Source organism: Xenopus tropicalis, chromosome 1 (assembly GCF_000004195.4).
Source record: "Xenopus tropicalis strain Nigerian chromosome 1, UCB_Xtro_10.0, whole genome shotgun sequence".
NCBI classification, from domain to species: Eukaryota; Metazoa; Chordata; class Amphibia; order Anura; family Pipidae; genus Xenopus; species Xenopus tropicalis.
The window spans coordinates 184,022,272-184,043,308 of record NC_030677.2 but is presented as its reverse complement, the minus strand read 5'-3'; the positions used below and the strand labels follow the sequence as shown (position 1 = coordinate 184,043,308).

At 41.4% G+C, this 21,037-nt stretch overlaps 1 protein-coding gene across 2 annotated transcripts; it reads left to right on the top strand.

Annotated features, from left to right (window-relative positions):
* Positions 1–165: 165 nt before the first annotated feature.
* gfm2 (G elongation factor, mitochondrial 2) lies at positions 166–20,865 on the top strand. 2 transcript variants are annotated; one of them, XM_004910397.3, is made up of 21 exons: positions 166–313; positions 1,039–1,167; positions 1,581–1,668; positions 3,795–3,840; positions 4,698–4,795; positions 5,564–5,689; positions 5,780–5,868; positions 6,690–6,778; positions 6,947–7,007; positions 8,220–8,405; positions 8,988–9,068; positions 10,294–10,442; positions 10,537–10,677; positions 10,763–10,862; positions 12,040–12,229; positions 13,078–13,154; positions 13,530–13,668; positions 14,926–15,111; positions 15,996–16,111; positions 17,412–17,594; positions 20,365–20,865. In XM_004910397.3, the coding sequence occupies exons 2-21, from the start codon at positions 1,105–1,107 to the stop codon at positions 20,488–20,490; spliced, it is 2,334 nt and encodes a 777-aa protein (XP_004910454.1). In that variant the 5' UTR covers positions 166–313; positions 1,039–1,104; the 3' UTR covers positions 20,491–20,865. The 2 variants fall into 2 exon arrangements, with proteins under 2 accessions (XP_004910454.1, XP_002934886.2); XM_002934840.4 differs by lacking the exons at positions 166–313; positions 1,039–1,167 and having other exon boundaries at positions 1,644–1,668; positions 3,795–3,846.
* Positions 20,866–21,037: the final 172 nt, after the last annotated feature.

Below are 21,037 nucleotides of genomic sequence, written 5' to 3'. Positions count from 1 at the left end.
CGCTCGTAAAGCATTTTTTTATATATAGCTGCTGCTTGTATACAAAACTTAAATAAACGCAACTTAAATATACACATTTTAAAAAAATAGAACGCCACGGAACAGAATAAGCGTACCGCAGTTTCCAGCCGGAAGCTAAACTAAGAGGTACACATGCGTGCAGGGGATTCTGGGAAGTAGGTCAAGTACTCGAGTAACAGTGACGTCCCTCTGCGTAATGTCTCCCTGACGTTTATCAGGAAATAGAGCGAAAGGTCACATGTTTAGAATGTGTCATTTCCAATGGGGACAGGGGGAATCCTGGCTAGGGTTGGTAAGTTGAATTAAAGTGTACCTTGAGCTGACTGCTTTGGTTGCGCTGGGAAATATTAGTGCATACTAAAGTCTTTTATTAAGGTTTTGGCTCACACTCGGTATAAGGTACACCTTTACTGAACATGAGGACAATACATTATTATTAATAACACATATTTTTAAGGAACCAGTATATGGTTTTTCTTCTTTTAATCATATATTATCCATGTTTTCCTTTTTTGTTGTTGCTCTTATAAATCACTAATGGAATATTGTTTTGTTTTACTGAGCATCCCCCTCTCCATATGTAACCAGGGTCATTTGTTCAAATGGAGTTAATGAGCTCTGTATAAACAAACCCCCCCTTTACCTAAGCAGGAGTCTTTCTTAATCTTTGACATAAGAAGCATCTTATAATACAGAGGGTGTATTTATTGGCTGGTTAAGTGTTGTACTACCCACTCACATGTGACACTGTGGCTGCAGAGAAGAGATGCTCCTCCTCCCTGAAAAGTTTTTCTGTGTGAACTGCAGCTATTACAGTAAGTTTATTGAGACACATAGAAACACAGTCTTTGCATGACACATGCATGACACATATTATCATACTCAGGGGAACATAATCTATCATGTTTTGGGTAGAAGTGAGAAAAGATGGACAACCCCAAGAAGTGATGTATGTCAATAAATCGGCTTTATTATATTGCAAGAGGATTGATGTTGGCTAAAATTTTTATTTTATAGAAAGGTGAAGTTACCTGCTATCGAACTTAATGTTTATGCTGCGTGAAAATAAAATTGGGAGCAAACATGTTAAAAGTACTAAACCTATTACCTGGGAAGCTTTCCACCATAAGCTGCCTACATACAGAGGTAAGAAATGCTTCTATTCCAGTTATGCCACATGTGACTGGTATTAATTGCAGTCATAACTTTCTAAAGAGAACAGGGCCCGACCTCAGGTAAGTGATGCTTTAGTACATGTACAGCTTTAGTAGTATTTTATTTTTATTTGGTTTATATCTGTTGGCTGAAGGGTCAGCTATTAGTGCCGTGGTACAGGGTATGAGAGGAGGAAAGGGAACCCAATCCATGGTCTTGTACCCCTCTGTTGTTCCCATCCATCTGGTATCTGTAAATGAAGGGCAAATATGCTCAAGATGTGCTCTTCATTGGCACTTATAAGTTTGCTTTTCCAAAAGAATGTATGTGGATATCCTGATTATTCTGAAATAAAGAATTTATTTATCATTTTGTTTCCATTGTTTCCTCTGAAATTCCCCTAGTGCCTGCAGTGCTGTAGAAGAAGAGCTTTTCAGAATAGAAAAATAAAATATTATATTCACCATCACCGACAGTTTAACTTATCAGCAGGTATGTACCCTCTCACCTCAGCTCCATTATTCACATCAAGTAACCTTTGTGTGGCATAATATACAGTATGCTGCTCTCATTTTAAAGTGGCTTGCGCTGAACATAGTTTTTGGCTTATGTTTGAAGTAGGAAATATGTAAGATTATTTCTTGCATTTAACAGGGCAAACTATTAAAAGCAGCACAATTATCATCATCATCATCATCATCATCATCATCATCATCATTTACAGTGGAGGAAATAATTATTTGACCCCTCACTGATTTTGTAAGTTTGTCCAATGACAAAGAAATGAAAAGTCTCAGAACAGTATCATTTCAATGGTAGGTTTATTTTAACAGTGGCAGATAGCACATCAAAAGGAAAATCGAAAAAATAACTTCAAATAAAAGATAGCAACTGATTTGCATTTCATTGAGTGAAATAAGTTTTTGAACCCCTACCAACCATTAAGAGTTCTGGCTCCCACAGAGTGGTTAGACACTTCTACTCAATTAGTCAACCTCATTAAGGACACCTGTCTTAACTAGTCACCTGTATAAAAGACACCTGTCCACAGAATCAATCAATCAAGCAGACTCCAAACTCTCCAACATGGGAAAGACCAAAGAGCTGTCCAAGGATGTCAGAGACAAAATTGTAGACCTGCACAAGGCTGGAATGGGCTACAAAACCATTAGCAAGAAGCTGGGAGAGAAGGTGACAACTGTTGGTGCGATTGTTCGAAAATGGAAGGAGCACAAAATGACCATCAATCAACCTCGCTCTGGGGCTCCACGCAAGATCTCACCTCGTGGGGTGTCAATGATTCTGAGAAAGGTGAAAAAGCATCCTAGAACTACACGGGAGGAGTTAATTAATGACCTCAAATTAGCAGGGACCACAGTCACCAAGAAAACCATTGGAAACACATTACACCGCAATGGATTAAAATCCTGCAGGGCTCGCAAGGTCCCCCTGCTCAAGAAGGCACATGTGCAGGCCCGTCTGAAGTTTGCCAATGAACACCTGAATGATTCTGTGAGTGACTGGGAGAAGGTGCTGTGGTCTGATGAGACCAAAATAGAGCTCTTTGGCATTAACTCAACTTGCTGTGTTTGGAGGAAGAAAAATGCTGCCTATGACCCCCAAAACACCGTCCCCACCGTCAAGCATGGGGGTGGAAACATTTTGCTTTGGGGGTGTTTTTCTGCTAAGGGCACAGGACAACTTATTCGCATTAACGGGAAAATGGACGGAGCCATGTATCGTGAAATCCTGAACGACAACCTCCTTCCCTCTGCCAGGAAACTGAAAATGGGTCGTGGATGGGTGTTCCAGCACGACAATGACCCAAAACATACAGCAAAGGCAACAAAGGAGTGGCTCAAGAAGAAGCACATTAAGGTCATGGAGTGGCCTAGTCAGTCTCCGGACCTTAATCCAGTAGAAAACCTATGGAGGGAGCTCAAGCTCAGAGTTGCACAGAGACAGCCTCGAAACCTTAGGGATTTAGAGATGATCGGCAAAGAGGAGTGGACCAACATTCCTCCTAAAATGTGCGCAAACTTGGTCATTAATTACAAGAAACGTTTGACCTCTGTGCTTGCAAACAAGGGTTTTTCCACTAAGTATTAAGTCTTTTTTTGTTAGAGGGTTCAAAACTTATTTCACTCAATGAAATGCAAATCAGTTGCTATCTTTTATTTAAAGTTATTTTTTCGATTTTCCTTTTGATGTGCTATCTGCCACTGTTAAAATAAACCTACCATTGAAATGATACTGTTCTGAGGCTTTTCATTTCTTTGTCATTGGACAAACTTACAAAATCAGTGAGGGGTCAAATAATTATTTCCTCCACTGTATTTATTTATTTATACAGTATATATAGTGGAGGGAGGTATATATTAATATATGACAAGCAAGACTTAAAGGATATAAATGGTATCAGAGGGCCCTGCTCACAAGAGCTCACGATCAAAACAAATTAGCAGGCCAGTGAGCAGCCCTCTTTATAAACAAAACCTTAATTTGAGCTGGAGCCTTCATTAGACTTTGTCATAAGGAGCAGCTCATTTTACAAAGACTGGTTGTTTGTAACAAAAACGTTCAGTTTAAGGAGGTCTTGTCTTTTCTTTGCCTTTCAGGAGATGTCAAATCACTGCGGACCATCATAAACCCTCCAGTATCCAAGTAAATGTAATTTTCATTACAAAAAAAAGTGAATATTTAAGTATTTTTTTAAGGCAACTGACACCTAATAAATATTACCTAACATCATAATGGCTGCTGTACCTGCTTGTGGGTAAAGAAGCCCTATGAAACCTAAACTTTGTTTCTCCACCATTCTGTGTGCTGGTCAGTTGATGTTGTATTTATATGTAGTAAACAAATCTATGGGACATGGGCCTGATCTTCATTGTCATGTGATGTATTGGGCTTCAGGCTGGTACAGTAATGCTTTGACTTGGTATGGTCTTTGGTCAGACAAAACCTATTTGTAAATCATCTTTATTATGTTAAATGTTTAGCTTTAGGCTACAGACCAGGATCAGTGCTGCTAAAATGCTCACCGATCATTGATACCATTGGCTAGCAAGATTCAACCAATCCGAATAATGATATGCATATGAAGCAGGAGAAGGAATGCATGTGCAGTAACCAGTTCATTGTCAACTTCCTGTTTGGGCAAAATTAAAATTGGTGTCTGTGATCCCTTCCAAAGAGAGAGGAGTGAGAGTTTTAGCAACGCTGGTCCTGGCCTATAGCTTCAAAACTAAACATTTTAAATAATAAAGATTAATTACTTAGATTAATTAAAATGTTTTCTGACAGCTGCTCTTCAAATGCAGACTATTGTCTGAAGGTGAATATCCCCCTCAAACTATTTGGCATTCAGGAGAATGTTTTGTAAATGTGCTAGAGTTCAAACTACTGGCAACCCTTCAGGATTCCACTTCTGTGTTCATAGGGTGAATTGAACTGAAAGTTATTAAGCATTTTCTAGGGGTTTTCATAGAGGGTTTTTTTATGTTGTCATTTTCTGGTAGGATCAGAAATATTGGTATCATGGCACATATCGATGCAGGCAAGACAACTACCACTGAAAGAATGCTTTACTACTCTGGATATATCAGGGCACTGGGAGGTAAGATAATTCCATCTTTCGTGCTGTTTCTCATCTTAAAGAGCTGAAAAAAATAATTGTATGCTTTTCATTATCTTATTGTTTAAAGGGGAAGGAAAGGCTAAGTCACTTGGGGGTGCTAAAATGTTAGGCACCCCCAAGTGACTTGAATCGCTTACCTCGTACCCCGGCCTGGTGCCCCTGTTAGGAGAAAACCGCACCAGCCTGGAGTAGCTGGGGCGATGCGCTTCCTCCTCCCGCATTCATTTCGCTGCGACTCCGAGTCCGGTGCATGCGCAGTACCGTGAAAAAGCTGACTTCTCTGTTAAAATTCGGCTTTTCACTCTACTGCGCATGCGCGCGCAACTAAAAAGGAAGGAGGAAGCGATCGCTGCTACCCCGGGATGGTGCTGTTCTCTCCATACAGGGGCAGCAGCCTGGGGTAGAAGGTAAGCGATTCAAGTAATTTGGGGGTGCCTAACATTTTGGCACCCCCAAGTGACTTAGCTTTTCCTTCTCCTTTAATAGCACATAGCTATATGTGCTATATTATAGTTAAGTTGGATTGAAAAAGGACCAAAGTCCATCAAGTTCAACCCTTCCACACAACCCCCAGCACATACAGAACCAAAGATGTCCATTTTGACTCTTGCCTGCATCTGTGCACAAAGCATACACATCATGTCCTGAGACACGGAGCAGACTTACTTGATGTATCTAAGGAACACAATCACACCCTATTTCTGCTGTATTTGTCTCTTCCTTTCATATGAATGTTATTTATCATAGATGTTGATGATGGGGATACAGTGACTGATTATATGGCGCAAGAAAGGGAGCGGGGAATCACCATTCAGTCAGCTGCTGTTACATTTGACTGGAACGGTCACAGGATAAACCTGATTGACACGCCAGGTGATTACCATGACTTGACTTGAAGTCTCTGATGCACAGACAGTCTCATTGGGCTTGACATTAACACTGCATCACTGTTATTGCCTTTAGGGCATGTGGATTTCACTGTTGAGGTAGAACGATCCCTGAGGGTGCTTGATGGGGCAGTTGCTGTATTTGATGCTTCAGCTGGAGTGGAGGTAACTGTTTAGTGTTGATACTGCAAATCAGATCTCTCTTCTAAAAGATTCTCCTTACAAAAAAAAAAAAATGAGCAAACTGGCACACCTTTTACATAAGAAGTCACTTAATTCCAGAAGAGCTGCATTGTCCTTTTATAGAGGAAGGGTATTATATTGTAAGAATAACTACACATACTCCTAACCAACACAAAATGTGCACTAGAGAAAACAATATTTTAATATAACTGATGGAAGAGGGGTCAGCCCAAGGACTGGGATATAAGGTGATCCCCAGCTCAATGTCTCTCTGCTCTCTAATCTCTCTAATCTAATTAAAGTAGATTTTTTTACCTGATAGGCCAGTTACATGTATTAAACCCACACGACAAACCAGTGTCTGGAGGAAAGTAGTATGGGTGTTTTATCTGTAGTGACAGGCCAAATCAACTGGACTGCATTTTTCTTGAGAGAGAACACACACAGAGCAAACAAAGTAATAGTTGCTAATCTAAATACAAGATGAGTATAGTGGGTATAGTGTTGCATCTCCATCTTGTTCACTCTTCTCAGGTTCTTTGGTGCAGCTCTGAACTGGGCACGTGCATAGTAGTGTATATTAGGGAAACCCCCTCTAACTTTGAACTGTCCAAAGACCAGAATACACCACAAACCTTAATATGTAGGGCTTGGTTTCCAACTTTGTTAGTGTCCTTAGCTATTACTGCCAGATATGTTTGACTTCCTATACACACTCTTGTTCTTGGTATCATCCATAAATGTACTTACCAGTTATAAATTGGTCAGTAAATATCCACACAAAATGATTTTGCGTTTCCCAGGCTCAGACACTGACAGTGTGGAGACAAGCGGACAGACACACCATCCCACGCCTGTGTTTCATAAACAAGATGGACAAAACTGGAGCCAGGTAAAAGCACTGGGCTGTACAACTCTACACACGGGATAGATATTCTAAAAGTTGAAAATTATTAAACATTTTCATGTTCACCAACTGAGTACAGCATGGCTTGAGCAGCTTCAATTCAACATTATACAGGATTGTTAATTTTATTTTTTTTTGTTTTTTTAATTCTAGTTTTAATTATGCAGTGGAAAGCATCAAGGAAAAGTTAAAAGTAAAGCCGTTGGTGTTACAGGTACAATTAAATAAATCACTGACTCACTAACTTAAAGGAGACATATTGGATAAATGGGGAGCAACGCTAATTTTGTAGGCAATTATGAATAATATCCGGTGCTGGTTTCACTTTGTGCTAAAAATAAATTCTCTCTGTAAAAATGGCCCCTTTATTGGAGCTCCCTATAGATCCTCTCACTTCTCCCTCCAGTGTGAAATGGAGAGTGGGCGTGTCCTAACGGTCCCTGCCAGATACACAGTAGGAGGGGGAGAGCCAATCACAGCCCTGCACTCACACAAGCACAGAGAGGCTTCAGTTCCCTATCAGGTCAGCCTAGCTGCTGATTGGTTCCTATCCTACAGTGCAGGGTATGGAGGGCCGCCGGCTCCCCAGCTCATCCAGAGAATTCAGCCAGCAGGAAGTGGCACAGATGGGCGGGGCTAGTGGGGGTTTTGTGGAATTTCTCAAAAAATCAGTCAGAAACACAACTTTTTAAGCACAATCCTTCTATATCTAGAGGAGTATAATTCCCTGGTACATTCATCATTTTTATAGGATATGTCTCCTTTAAAATAGACCATGGTTCAGGTAGTTGGGAGTCAGCTATGCAAGTTTTAAATGTATTTCTGTTACTATCATCAAAGCTTCTTTGATAGTATATCTGTCTTATTACATTTATCACAGTCTGCAGTGGCCTGTGGCCCTATTATGAAACTACATACTTTCCCAAGTATATTTGTGCTGGTTTGTAAAATAGCACAATATCTATAGGGCAGTTGATGAAACAAAATAATGCCTACTGTCTAGTTATTAAAACATTACATTATAATGATATGGGACCGGATTACTTCTAATAGAGAATGCTTTCTCCCTACATGCATTGGGGATTAAGGCTATCACCTTTGATAATTGTGTCAGTTCATTAACACTTTCCTAACTCTTAATTAATTAATAAATAATTTGATAAACAGGTAATATGATACAACTGCTGGGAGTCCTTAATTCTCTGGTTTAATATATATATGTATTTAATGTACCCCTATACACAGAAGAGTGCTGATTCAAGTGTAGGGGAGGTTAAACAAAGGCTGAGAATCCACCATGTGTGGTATAAGCCTATATGAGTCGGCCAGTTAATGAAATAATATGAAATAAACAGGATGCTTGACATTTTTTAATCACTATGGAGAACTGTATCAGATTTGTAATTCTGTATGGTTTGTTTTTAAGTTACCAGTGGGCGAGGGCAAATCATTCAAAGGACTGGTGGACCTGGTCAGCATGGAAACAATTCTGTGGAATCCGAGAGCCCAGGAGGATGATGGGAGACACTTTGAGAAGAAGGCTGTAAAGGAAATAAGTGATGTAGAAATACTGGACATTGCCACTGATGGAAGGAATGCTTTAATAGAACAAGTAAAGTGTTCAAGTAAATATGTTTAAAACTACAGACATTTCTTTCCATTGTAACACAACAGTCAGTTCCAGTGCCTCATATAAGTGTCCAGACTACAATACAACATTTGGGGGGCTCTGGACAAAAAAAAACATCAGTCATTGCTCGCCGTTCCTACACCATGCATGTATGTCTCATAGACAGTATTGTTAGAGTGGTGGCAGTGACAACCAGGGGCACAGTCTAGGAACAGCATTTACTCAGATCCAAATAGAAGTCCCAGGTTCATAAGAGAGATTTAGGGCAACATACCAGCATGATGTTTAAAAACAGAGGGGCAGTATAGATATTCTTACATAATGTGTTTTGTGGGCAACTAAAATCTTCATAGTGTACCATTTTTCTTATCGATAGCTGCTGATTGGAGGAGAGCTCATACAATAAGTTGGCCACTACAGATACCAGGGTACATTTTTTTTATCGGAGATATTTTTGTAGCTGTTAAAACTGACCCCTCGCACTCCTCCAGCTTTAGGTTGAAAAGCTAGAATGCATTATGTATTATGTATTATTATTTTAACCTAATCCCTCATTGTGTGCAGGTTGCAGATCTGGATGATGAATTTGCTGCCTTGATTCTAGGTGAATACAGTGACCATTTTGATTTAGTGCCGCTTGAAAAGGTAACTCAACATTTTAATATTCAGCCTTTGTTGTATCAGAAGTGACACAATTTCTCAGTATCTATATCGCCTGTTTAGACAACTGACCTGTTCTCCTCTTGTTCTAACCTTTTTGAGACTCCTCCATATCAGCCATTTGTTAAAGTTAGTGCCACATTTAAAGAAATGAGCATGCATAATGTATTTCTTTTATAATAGGCCAAGCTTACAAGAATTATTGTTTATGTCTAGACCACAGAATTCTCATTATAATATTCACAACACATTTAAAATGGAATAAAACAGGAGGAGTACGGAGCCCTAGTAACAAGAACTTGAATTCCTAGCTTTTATCATACTACCACATAGCCAAATCATTTTTAGCTTCTGCATAATTGTCCATATACAGCATTGTCCAGGTCATATGATATATAATGTAATAAATAAGGTCTGGGGAGCTCATGAACCACATAAGTGTTGCCATAATATTTTTAAGGGCCACATCTTGCTCACAGGCCTTCAGTTGGACAGCTCTGTGTAAGGTGGATACATGATATTGTCATTTAACAGGCCTGGTCATAAGACTGTGATATATGATTGTGTGTAGACAAGGTCGGATGTCAGTATGCAAAGACAGAAGTTGTTTATTAAACTAAAATTAACTTTAAGAATGATGTAGAGCTTGAGATTCTGAGACAATTTGCATTTGGTCTTTACTTTTTATTTTCTGAGGTTTTTTTGAATTATTTAGCATTTTGTTCAACAGCTCTCCAGTTTGAAATTTCATCAAGTAAAGTAAGAAAATAGAAATAACAATTAAAGTGTTAAAGTGTAGTCTCGCAGAGCAATAGTTTCAGGCTGCTGGGGTCAGTGATCCCATTTTGAAAGCTGGAAAGAGTCAGAAATAAAAAACTATAACAAAGACCAATTGAAAAGTTACTAAAAATTGGACATTCTATAGCTTAATAAAAGTTAATTGAAAGGTTTCAGCATCTGGAAAGATGGTACTGTTGTTATAGCAAGATTAGCCGTACCCTTACACATTGACAGAGGAGACACAACTAAAATGTTTCAGCATGAAAAGACAGCAGACGTATATTAAGTTACACCACCGTTGGATAATTGCAAGATATCATTAAGGGGGACAATATAAGGATTTTGTATCCTAAAATGAACAGAAGATAAGTATGAATGTGCTTGAAAAGACTTGTTTGCTTATACATGTTTTGAACTTCTGCCTGTGCAGTTACAGATGGCAATACGGCGCATCACTCTAGCACAGTTGGCGGTCCCCATCCTGTGTGGAAGTGCTTTAAAGAATAAAGGTGTTCAGCCTCTGCTGGATGCAATTACATTATACTTGCCTTCTCCAGAAGATTTTTCTCATGATTTTGTGTAAGTGAAAAAGTGGTTAGATTTTGTACAGAGTGGTTACAAACCAATTCCATCATCTATTCATGACCACCTGTGTCTCTGTATCTCTGTGCAGAAAGTGGTATCAAGGGGACTTGTGTGCATTGGCATTTAAAGTTATGCATGACAAGCAGCGGGGGCCCATGGTGTTTGTGCGGATATATTCGGGAAACATGAAACCACAATCTGCACTATATAATGTGAACCAAAACTGCACGTGGGTATAGCCATCCATTTTTTTTTAATTTATTCTTTTGTATCGCTGCATTGATTGATGATAAGCTTATGTATATATTCTACAGAGAGAGGATGAGCCGTTTGCTGCTGCCATTTGCTGACCAACATGTTGAAATTCCTTCACTGTCATCAGGCAACATTGCTCTAACTGTTGGCCTGAAGCAGGTAAGCATAGATCTGTCTGCACTTGCACAAATAATAATGTCTTTATGCTTAAATTAGGGTTCATGTACGAAACTAAAGGGTAAAGGAAGATATTACACCTCTCTAAAGTGGCTTCAAATATGCTGGAGCCTAAAGGGGATCAATAACTTCATGTGAACAGTGAGAATAAAGAATTAAGTTGTAGTACACATTTGGGATGTGGTCTCCACATCCTCCACACCAAATTAGGAGGAGGAGACAGAAACAAAATGGCACGGGGCAGGGGCACAAGTGCATAAGACAAGGGGGTGTTGCTGCAGAGAAAGTGATTTTAAGGAAGAGTTAGAGTGGGGGCTTTCCTGATGCAATAGAGCATTCTAGGAATATGGTGTCATCAGCGAGAAAGGTTTTCTGCACTACTCTTCTGGTAAATTGTATGGTCAGTAGATTGCCCTGTGCTGTGTGCAGGGAAGGGACAGAGGGTATGGAGAGATGAGAGCAGAATTATATAAGAGTGCAGGGCCATAAAGGACAGGGTAAGAAGTTTATACTTTATGTGCAATGGGTGAAGATATGATTCAGGGAGACCAGCTAGCAATATGTTACAGTAGTCTGTCCTGGAGAGTATGAGGGCCTGGAGCAGTGTATTTTTACATTATTCTTTAGAAAGGAGCTGCAAGTTTTGGTCAGGGATCCAATGTGGGCTGTGAAGGGAGGGAAGGGGTCCGAAGTAACATCTGCTGTGGGAAACTGGATGACAATTCCTAGGAACAATGCCCACCCAGTGGATAAATTGTGATGGCAAATATGGCAAACACCTGATTTAATTAGGGAAAAACCCCTCTCTCTTACATGGGGGTTATGCTTCACCTATCAGTGTCATGCTTTACTGAGAAAACATTTACTTGTATATGTCAATGCCTGCATTAAACCACTGGTTGATAAAAGGACAATGTATTGTGTATTTAAATGTGTGCATATGGTAGGTCACAACACAGGCTATTGTGAAGGGACTCACATCTTAAATCTTTTGGGCCTCTCTTCCTCTGACAGCATGTTGAAAAAACTGTTTAATGTTGTCTAATGTTAACTAGACACGTACATGACTCTTGACTCTTTGCATGACTGTGAGCATATAGTGAAATGCCTTGTCTTTATGATATTGTTTCTTAAAAATATTGTGCTCTGTATTTTTTAGGCAGCTACAGGGGATACCATTGTCTCCTCTAAGGCGGCGGCAGCGGCTGCTGCACGCAGAGCAGGCCGGGAGGGGGACAAGAAGCACAGAGATGGGAAGACAGAGGGAAGCCTTGTTCTGGCTGGTGTGGAGATACCAGAACCTGTCTTTTTTTGTACCATTGAGCCTCCCTCTGCAGCCAGACAGCCAGGTATGCACAGCCAGGCATCCGGGATATGGGCAGCCAGGCAGCCGGGTATGCGCAACCATAAGGGTCATATGCTAAAACCTAAGTAATGATAAACAGCAGATTTTATTGTGTGGTTTTTGAATGGATACCCTTTGTGTTCTGGTTGTTGGAGTCTGTGATTCTCAGCAGGCAGAGAGTACATTATTTTCTCACCTATTCATTCTTTGCTGGTACATAGAAACACTTTTTCATTTGATGAGATTATCTCTTTAAAGGAGACATATCCTATAAAAATGATGAATGTACCAGGGAATTATACTCCTCTAGATATAGAAGGATTGTGCTTAAAAAGTTGTGTTTCTGACTGATTTATTGAGAAATTCCCCCCAAACCCCACTAGCCCCACCCATCTGTGCCACTTCCTGCTGGCTGAATTCTCTGGATGAGCTGGGGAGCCGGCGGCCCTCCGTACCCTGCACTGTAGGATAGGAACCAATCAGCAGCTAGGCTGACCTGATAGGGAACTGAAGCCTGTCTGTGCTTGTGTGACTGCAGGGCTGTGATTGGCTCTCCCCCTCCTACTGTGCTTCTGGCAGGGACCGTTAGGACACGCCCACTCTCCATTTCACACTGGACAGAGAAGTGAGAGGATCTATAGGGAGCTCCAATAAAGGGGCCATTTTTACAGAGAGGATTAATTTTTAGCCCAAAGGGAAACCAGCAACGGATATTATTCATAATTGCCTACAAAATTAGCCATTTTTTCCATTTATCCAATATGTCTCCTTTAAAGGAAAAAGGAAAACCCAGCAAGATTATTTGGAAATTATTATTTTTAATTACACTTGCCTTTATTATCTTTTCTCTAGATTTGGAAAATGCTTTAAGGTGTCTCCAGCGGGAAGATCCAAGCCTGAAAGTAAAGGTGGATGCTGACTCTGGCCAGGTAAGCTGTATTAATGCCTTAGTTTAGAAGATAATCAGATTTAACTATAGGTCTGCATACAGAGGCAGCCAAGTTCTTTTACCATGTTGTATTGTGTTATGTCTCTTCCAGTTAATACAGGGAAAAAAATACCTGTGGTCAGCATGGCGTATAGCATTTTCTATTGTGTTTTGCTGGCAAGTTTTTGCACTCTGGCACCATCTAGAAGCAGGATTTAACACTCAGAAAATGGTGTCTGGACATAGTAAGACAAAATGTGAAAATTTCCTGGCTGCATGTATATGTCACATAATATAGGTAAATGAAAATCTCAATGCCAGGTTAAAAGAGAAAAATGTGCAATAATCTCACTGGTTGTTCTGCTGACGCCACTAGATGATCCTGTGTGGGATGGGCGAGTTGCACATCGAGATTATCCATGAGCGCATCAGGCAGGAGTATGGACTAGAGACCTATCTTGGACCATTACAGATTGCATACAGGGAAACCATCCTGAGTGCTTCTAGTGCTTCAGGTATAGTGTTTCATTTCCTTTCTTACTTGCTCTGCTTGTTCACTTATAATGCATTTTCTCACTGTATTTCATTTTTGCAATAGAATGTCAAATTTGGGTGGCGTTCCCCTTTAATGTAAAAGTGCACTCATGGTTACTTTTGCAGTTTATATTATTTTGTTTCTTGTTTTGAGTGTGAATGTGTAACAGAGCGCCCTCTGCTGATTTGTCCTGTTGGCATCCAGATAGAAGAAGAGTAAAAAGCTTGAGTTGTCTGTACTCCTGAAACTTCTCTGCTTTAGTTTATCACTTACTGAAGCGCTTCCTGCTTCAGTTTTTTTTTTATCTGCTCCCAGGATGGAACAGCAGGGGGCGCTCCGGTTATACATTCATCATATACACAGTGCCCTTGGGAATTGTATAGCTGACACCAGCTTGTGAGTTGAGGTTCAAGAAAGGGGTTACTTATATAAAAGTAATGCTTAAAAGTTAGCAATGTTCACGAGAAAAGAAAAAACAGGTCATTATGGAGATGGATGTTTATTTCTATTAGAAGGAAAATTCTCAATAAAATACTGTATACAATAAGTGATTTCACCTTTAGGGTAATGTCACATGGGGAGCAGAGATAGTAGAGATTTATCACGGGCGACTAATCTCCCTAAAAAGCCTTTCCACCAGCAATTAAGGGAATCACCGGTAGAAAGGCCTACGCATCACTTTGGCTTTCCCGAGTCTCACAATTCCCTTTTTTGCTGGTGGAAAGTCTTTTGGGGAGATTAGTCGCCCACGGCAGCAGAGATTTATCATGGCAACTAATCTCCCTGTGGGACATTAAGGGCTCTGGCACACGGGGAGATTAGTCGCCCGCAACAAATCTACCTGTTCGCGGGCGACTAATCTCCCCGAATTGCCATCCCACCGGTGACAATGTAAGTCACTGGTGGGATGGCACACACTGCGCAGGCGATTTCAGCAAACCGCCGAAGTTGCCTAGCGAGGCATTTTCGGCGATTTGCCAAAATCGCACCGCCGCGTATGCCATCCCACCCTTACTTTGTTGCCGGTGGGATGGCAACTCGGGGAGATTAGTCGCCCGCGAACAGGGAGATTTGTCGCGGGCAACTAATCTCCCTATGTGCCAGAGCCCTAACCTAAGAATAGGAGACAAAGGATATGTACATATGTGTGTAAACTGTACCCTGCTGTGTGAAGCAGAGGCCATTGTGTTGTTGCTGGTGAATCTGTAGGCTTTACATTGAGCTGTGCTACTGACAGATACCCTGGACAGAACAGTGGGGGATATGCGGCACTTGGTTACAGTAGAACTGGAAGTGAAACCCTGTGCCACTGACGGCCATGGACCAAACCCAGTTATTGAATATGCTAAGGAGATTTCTGAGCCGCTACTGAAAGACTTTCAAGAAGCAGTGGAAAATGGCATCAGCAGCTCATATCTGCAAGGTGGGCATATTATGATTATTAAAATGTGTTAGCAATTGCATTTTCCTTCATATATGCCTAGTCTTCATTTTAGGTCTGGTTGGTTTCTTGCAGCCCTGTGCATATGATACAGTACTACACAGCCAGATCTGTAGACAAAGAAAGATATATACATTTGTTATTGTGGGCAGTGGCATAACTACTTGGGTGACATCTGGCCCCCCCTGCAAAAAAATTTTCAGAGGGGCCCGGTGTGCACAGCCACCCCTACAAGTCCCCCCCATTACCCTGCCCACTCATGTCCCAATGCCTTGTCCGATCTCAGGCAGGGGAGCAGTTGGGAGGGTGGATTTCTATTCAACTATAGAGGAAACAGACCCTTAGCAGGTTTACTGTACTTTCTCTCGTTGTTTTCTGTTTTTTCCCATGTCACGCAGATTTTGGGGCTGTTTTGGGCATGTAGTAGCATGCTTGTTATGGGCTATTGAAAAATGCAATGTAACAGCCTAAGTGCCATTACTCTTGGGAAATTGTCCCCCTTCATGTGTGACAGAGCACCTGAAAAAGCCATCCCATTGGGAAGAACATAAATGGCCTTGGGGCAAACCCATAAGGTGCCTTACACAAAGGCACAAATTACAGTTTACTGTTGTGCAAAGGGTTCCGGCACACAGCAACACAGAATAACAGTTGCCCTGTTGCCTGTACTATTATCCATTGGGTGGGGGAGTCATTCTCCTGTGCCCCATGCACCTTGTGGATAAAAGTGGAATTGAAGTAAGGCTGGTGTAAAGTGTTGTTAAGGGGGATTAGAAAAAAATACAGGCCCGTTGTACGGCTATTAATTGCTGTTTGCGGAAGTTCACATTTGCCTCTCATTCATATATTCATGGTTTCCTTTTCAGGTCCCCTGCTGGGTTCCCCCTTGCAAGATGTTGGGGTTACTGTAAATTCAGTCAGTGTGCATCCGGGTACCTCTGTTACAATGGTGTCTGCCTGTGTTTCCCGGTGTATGAGTAAGGTAAGCATACAATGCTTCATAGAACCCCAGATTCCTTGGTGCTGGTGTTGTCTGTAAGGGCTCTGGCACACGAGGAGATTTGTCGCCGGCGATTTTTAAAAGAGCGATTTGGCGACAAGATGAATGGCAAGACGCCAATGAAAATCGCCAGCATCAAAACATACGAGGCTACTTCAAGTCGCCTGCTGTTTCAAATCGCACACAGACCCTTTTCTGAGCGACTTGAGTAAACATGTGGGAGGGGTAACTGTTGAGTGTACCATGGGTAGCAGATCGCCTGGAGCTCTACTTGCATGAAATCTCTTCGTGTGTATTGTCGTGGTGACTTGTCGCCAAAGTGCCGGGGGGGAAAAACGCAGGCGACAAATCTCTTCGTGTGCCAGAGCCCTAAGAGAAATGTGGCTATTTTACATTCCCTTGAATGTGATAAAGACTGGGGCTATTATACAATCCCCTGTATGTGATAAAGACTGGGGCTGTTATACAATCCCCTGTATGTGATAAAGACTGGGGCTGTTATACAATCCCCTGTATGTGATAAAGACTGGGGCTGTTATACAATCCCCTGTATGTGATAAAGACTGGGGCTATTATACAATCCCCTGTATGTGATAAAGACTGGGGCTGTTATACAATCCCGGCCGCTGCGTCTGCCATCCCACCGGCGACTTACATGTTCGCCGGTGGGATGGCAGGGGTAGGCAACTCGGGGAAATTAGTCGCCCGCGAACAGGGAGTTTTATCGCGGGCGACTAATCTCCCCCGTGTGCCAGAGCCCTTATACAATCCCCTGTATGTGATAAAGACTGGGGCTGTTATACAATCCCCTGTATGTGATAAAGACTGGGGCTTTTATACAATCCCCTGTATGTGATAAAGACTGGGGCTGTTATACAATCCCCTGTATGTGATAAAGACTGGGGCTGTTATACAATCCCCTGTATGTGATAAAGACTGGGGCTGTTATACAATCCCCTGTATGTGATAAAGACTGGGGCTGTTATACAATCCCCTGTATGTGATAAAGACTGGGGCTGTTATACAATCCCCTGTATGTGATAAAGACTGGGGCTGTTATACTATCCCCTGTATGTGATAAAGACTGGGGCTTTTATACAATCCCCTGTATGTGATAAAGACTGGGGCTGTTATTCAGTATTCTGCATTTAACAGTTAAAGGGGAAATGCAGATTGCCACCACATTAATTTATACAAATTATTAATTTATTTTAAATGTTAAAATATTATGGTCCACTTGAAATATAAACTAAATACACTGCCCCCCCATCCTTTCACACAGGCACTGAAGAAAGCAGAGAAACAAGTGCTGGAGCCTCTGATGAAGCTGGAGATCACTGTGAGCGAGGAGCATCTGAGCTGTGCGCTGGGGGACCTTGCACAAAGGAGGGGCAACATTCAGGAAATACTGAGTCGCTCAGATAACAAAGTTGTGGTTGCGTATGTTCCTTTAGCAGAAATGATGGTAAATTTCTCACTTTAAAAAAATAATTCTAGTTTCTGCTTTACATTTTCAGCAATTACAGTTGTGCGGTTGACAGTGTGAGTGGAGGCAGTAGCTGCCCCAGCCCAGAATGTAGCTTGTGGCTTTTCAGTTAGGGTGATATATATATATATATACGTGCTACACATATACACTAAAGGATACTGCAGCTTTTAGCAGCTCAGTAATCTGTCAGAGCGTGGGGGGACAGTGTAGCACAAGGCTGGTACCTCTCCCAGACTCATATGCTGCCTGTTTGTCTTTGTTCCACTAAAACATAAGAATATTGTCTCCCATAATATAAGGACACTTGAGCTGAACATTTGTGAAACCTTCAAGCAGTTGGGAAAATGATTAGCAAGTCAGTAGCCACACTGAAAACAACCATCTGGCCCCCTTATAATAAACATACAGCTCCTCAATCCTGTGTTTCTATTATAAAATGTACATATGTACTTTCCTGCTTCAACAGCAACTTCCCAGTGCTCCCTTTGATCTGCTGGAGGCAACCTAGTGATGCCTTAAAGGGACAGTTCAGTGTAAAAATGAAACTGGGTAAAATAGACAGACTGCACAAAATAAGAAATGTTTGTAATATAGTTAGTTATCTATAAAGGCTGAAGTGGGCAGATTTCTAACATAATAGCCAGAATACTACTTCCTGCTTTCAGCTCTCTAAGCTGTTAGCAGTCAGTAACCAATCAGTGACTTGAGGGGGAGCCACATGGGACATAACTGTTCAGTTAGTTTACATTTGAATCTGTCCTGCGTGCTCACAAACTAACTGAACAGTTACGCCCCATGTGGCCCCCCCTAAAGTCACTGACTAACTAAGAGGTTAGAGAACTGAAAGCAGGAAGTAGTGTTCTGGCTATTATGTTAGACATCTGTTCACTCCAGCCTTTATAGATTACATTTTTGCCTAACTAACAATATTCGAAACATTTTTTATTTTGCAGTCTATTTTACCCAGTTTCATTTTTACGCTGAACTGTTCATTTAAAGGAGTAGTTCACCTTTAAATTAATTTTAAGTATGTTGTAGAAAGTGCTATTCTGAGACAATATGTGGCTTTTGTTTTTTACTTTTATTTGTGGTTTTTTTATTTTTTTTATTTATTTTTTATTCAGTAACTGTCCAGTTTCTCCAGTTTAGCTGCTACGTGGTGGCTAGGGTCCAAATTACCCTAGCAACCAGGCAGTGGCTTAAATGAGAAACTGGAATATGAAAAGGAGTGGGTCTGAATAGAAAAAAAAGTTATAAAATGAAATTGTAGCCTCGAAGAGTAATTGTTTTTTTGGCTGTCTTCCATCTAAGGTACAGCCCCTGTGCAGCATGGATCAGCATGGCCCTTAGTATAGAGCTGTACTATAGAGTGATATTCTACTGTGGCTACAGACAGGGACTGCAGTATTGCAGTAAAAACAGCAGTATTGGATGGTTCTTTGATTGCCTGGGGTTCTCTAAGGGGCCTCCTGCCGTGGCTAGGGTGTGTTTGCTCCAGGGGATGGTTAGAATGAAAAGCTTTCTGTACATTGTCCATAACAATTTGGCTTTGGCTGTAGGGCCCCTTTTATACCAACCACTAAAGGGGATGGGCCAGTGGTGTAGTAAAGCTTTTGGGCTCCTGGGCCCCACAGCAAAATCATTTAGGGCCCCCATGATCTTTGGGATATGAAATAGTCTATAAACATTGCATTTGCTTATTAGTCTGTTCCCTACTGGGCCTGAGGGTGAGCAGGACAGTTGCAATCTGCAACCCTGCCTGCTCTGTACATGCATTTTGTGCATCCTACTGCAGGCCTACTACTAGGTGTATCTTATTGTCTTGCAGGGTTACTACTAGGTGTATCTTATTGTCTTGCAGGATTACTACTGAGTGTATCTTATTGTCTTGCAGGATTACTACTGAGTGTATCTTATTGTCTTGCAGGATTACTACTGAGTGTATCTTATTGTCTTGCAGGGTTACTACTGAGTGTATCTTATTGTTTTGCAGGGTTACTACTACTTGGCGAGATCACCAAGCGAGCGGATCTTCCCCCGATATCCCCACCTACGGGTGGGCGATATCGGGGAGCTTGAAGTTAAAAAAAAAAATATAATAATCCGATCGTTTGGCCCTGGGGCCAAACGACCGGATTATGTAGGCGGCAATGGGGCAGTCTGTTCGGGGACCGCATCAACGAGCCGATGCGGTCCCCAATCCGACTGAATCTTTCAACCTGGCCGATCGATGGCCAATTTCAGGCCAGATATCGGTTGACCAGCCTGCTCTTTTCTGCCCCTACACGGGCAGATAAGCTGCCGAGTCGGTCCAAGGGACCAATATCGGCAGCTTCTATCGGCCCGTGTATGGGGGCCTTAAGTGTATCTTATTGTCTTGCAGGGTTACTACTAAGTGTATCTTATTGTCTTGCAGGGTTACTACTGAGTGTATCTCATTGTCTTGCAGGGTTACTACTAAGTGTATCTTATTGTCTTGCAGGGTTACTACTGAGTGTATCTTATTGTCTTGCAGGGTTACTACTAGGTGTATCTTATTGTCTTGCAGGGTTACTACTGAGTGTATCTTATTGTCTTGCAGGGTTACTACTAGGTGTATCTTATTGTCTTGCAGGGTTACTACTAAGTGTATCTTATTGTCTTGCAGGGTTACTACTGAGTGTATCTTATTGTCTTGCAGGGTTACTACTGAGTGTATCTTATTGTCTTGCAGGGTTACTACTGAGTGTATCTTATTGTCTTGCAGGGTTACTCTACAGATCTGCGCTCCTTGACATCAGGCTCAGCGACATTTACCCTCGAGCTGTCTAATTATGAAGCAATGAACATGCAAGATCAGAACGCTTTACTCAAGAAAAAGGGCTTTGCATAGTCTGTAGCATTACCTTATCGCTAGCCACTGCCCCACTGCTGCTTCCCACCAACATTCTCTATTTATTGTCCTATTGAACATAGAAATACTTTTCCAATAAAACAGGAAATACCATTACCACGTCAATGTAACATTTGTACCCCACATGGACTGAAATAACCCTACGGGGAGCCGATTATCAGCAATCTGTATTTAAGAGCTGCCTGCAGGATCTGACAGCAAGGCGAGTAGCAATATAAGGCAGTGGGCTACGGTTTATGGGACACAACATGTTTCGGAAGCTCTAACTGCCAGCTGAGGAGCACTCAGAAATGATACAGGGGACCTGTCGCCCAGACATAAAAAGCTGTATAATAAAATTCCATAAAACCTAAATTCCCTTTTTTTATTAACACACCCAAACCCATTATACAGGCATTTAAAAATCCCAGCTGTCAATCATATATTGCCTGCCCCGCCTCTATGTCTTGTTACTTTCTTGACAAACACAATAGAAAACAATTTGGATTATTTCTTAGGGTGACAGGTCCATTCAGCAGATCCTAGA

Excerpts from the sequence above, each read along its gene's own strand:
- gfm2 (XM_004910397.3), top strand. The coding sequence starts at position 1,105 with ATGTTAAAAGTACTAAACCTATTACCTGGGAAGCTTTCCACCATAAGC. Across the intron at positions 5,690-5,779 it reads AAACCTGATTGACACGCCAG|GGCATGTGGATTTCACTGTT; the intron begins GTGATTACCATG and ends TATTGCCTTTAG. Across the intron at positions 10,863-12,039 it reads TAACTGTTGGCCTGAAGCAG|GCAGCTACAGGGGATACCAT; the intron begins GTAAGCATAGAT and ends TGTATTTTTTAG.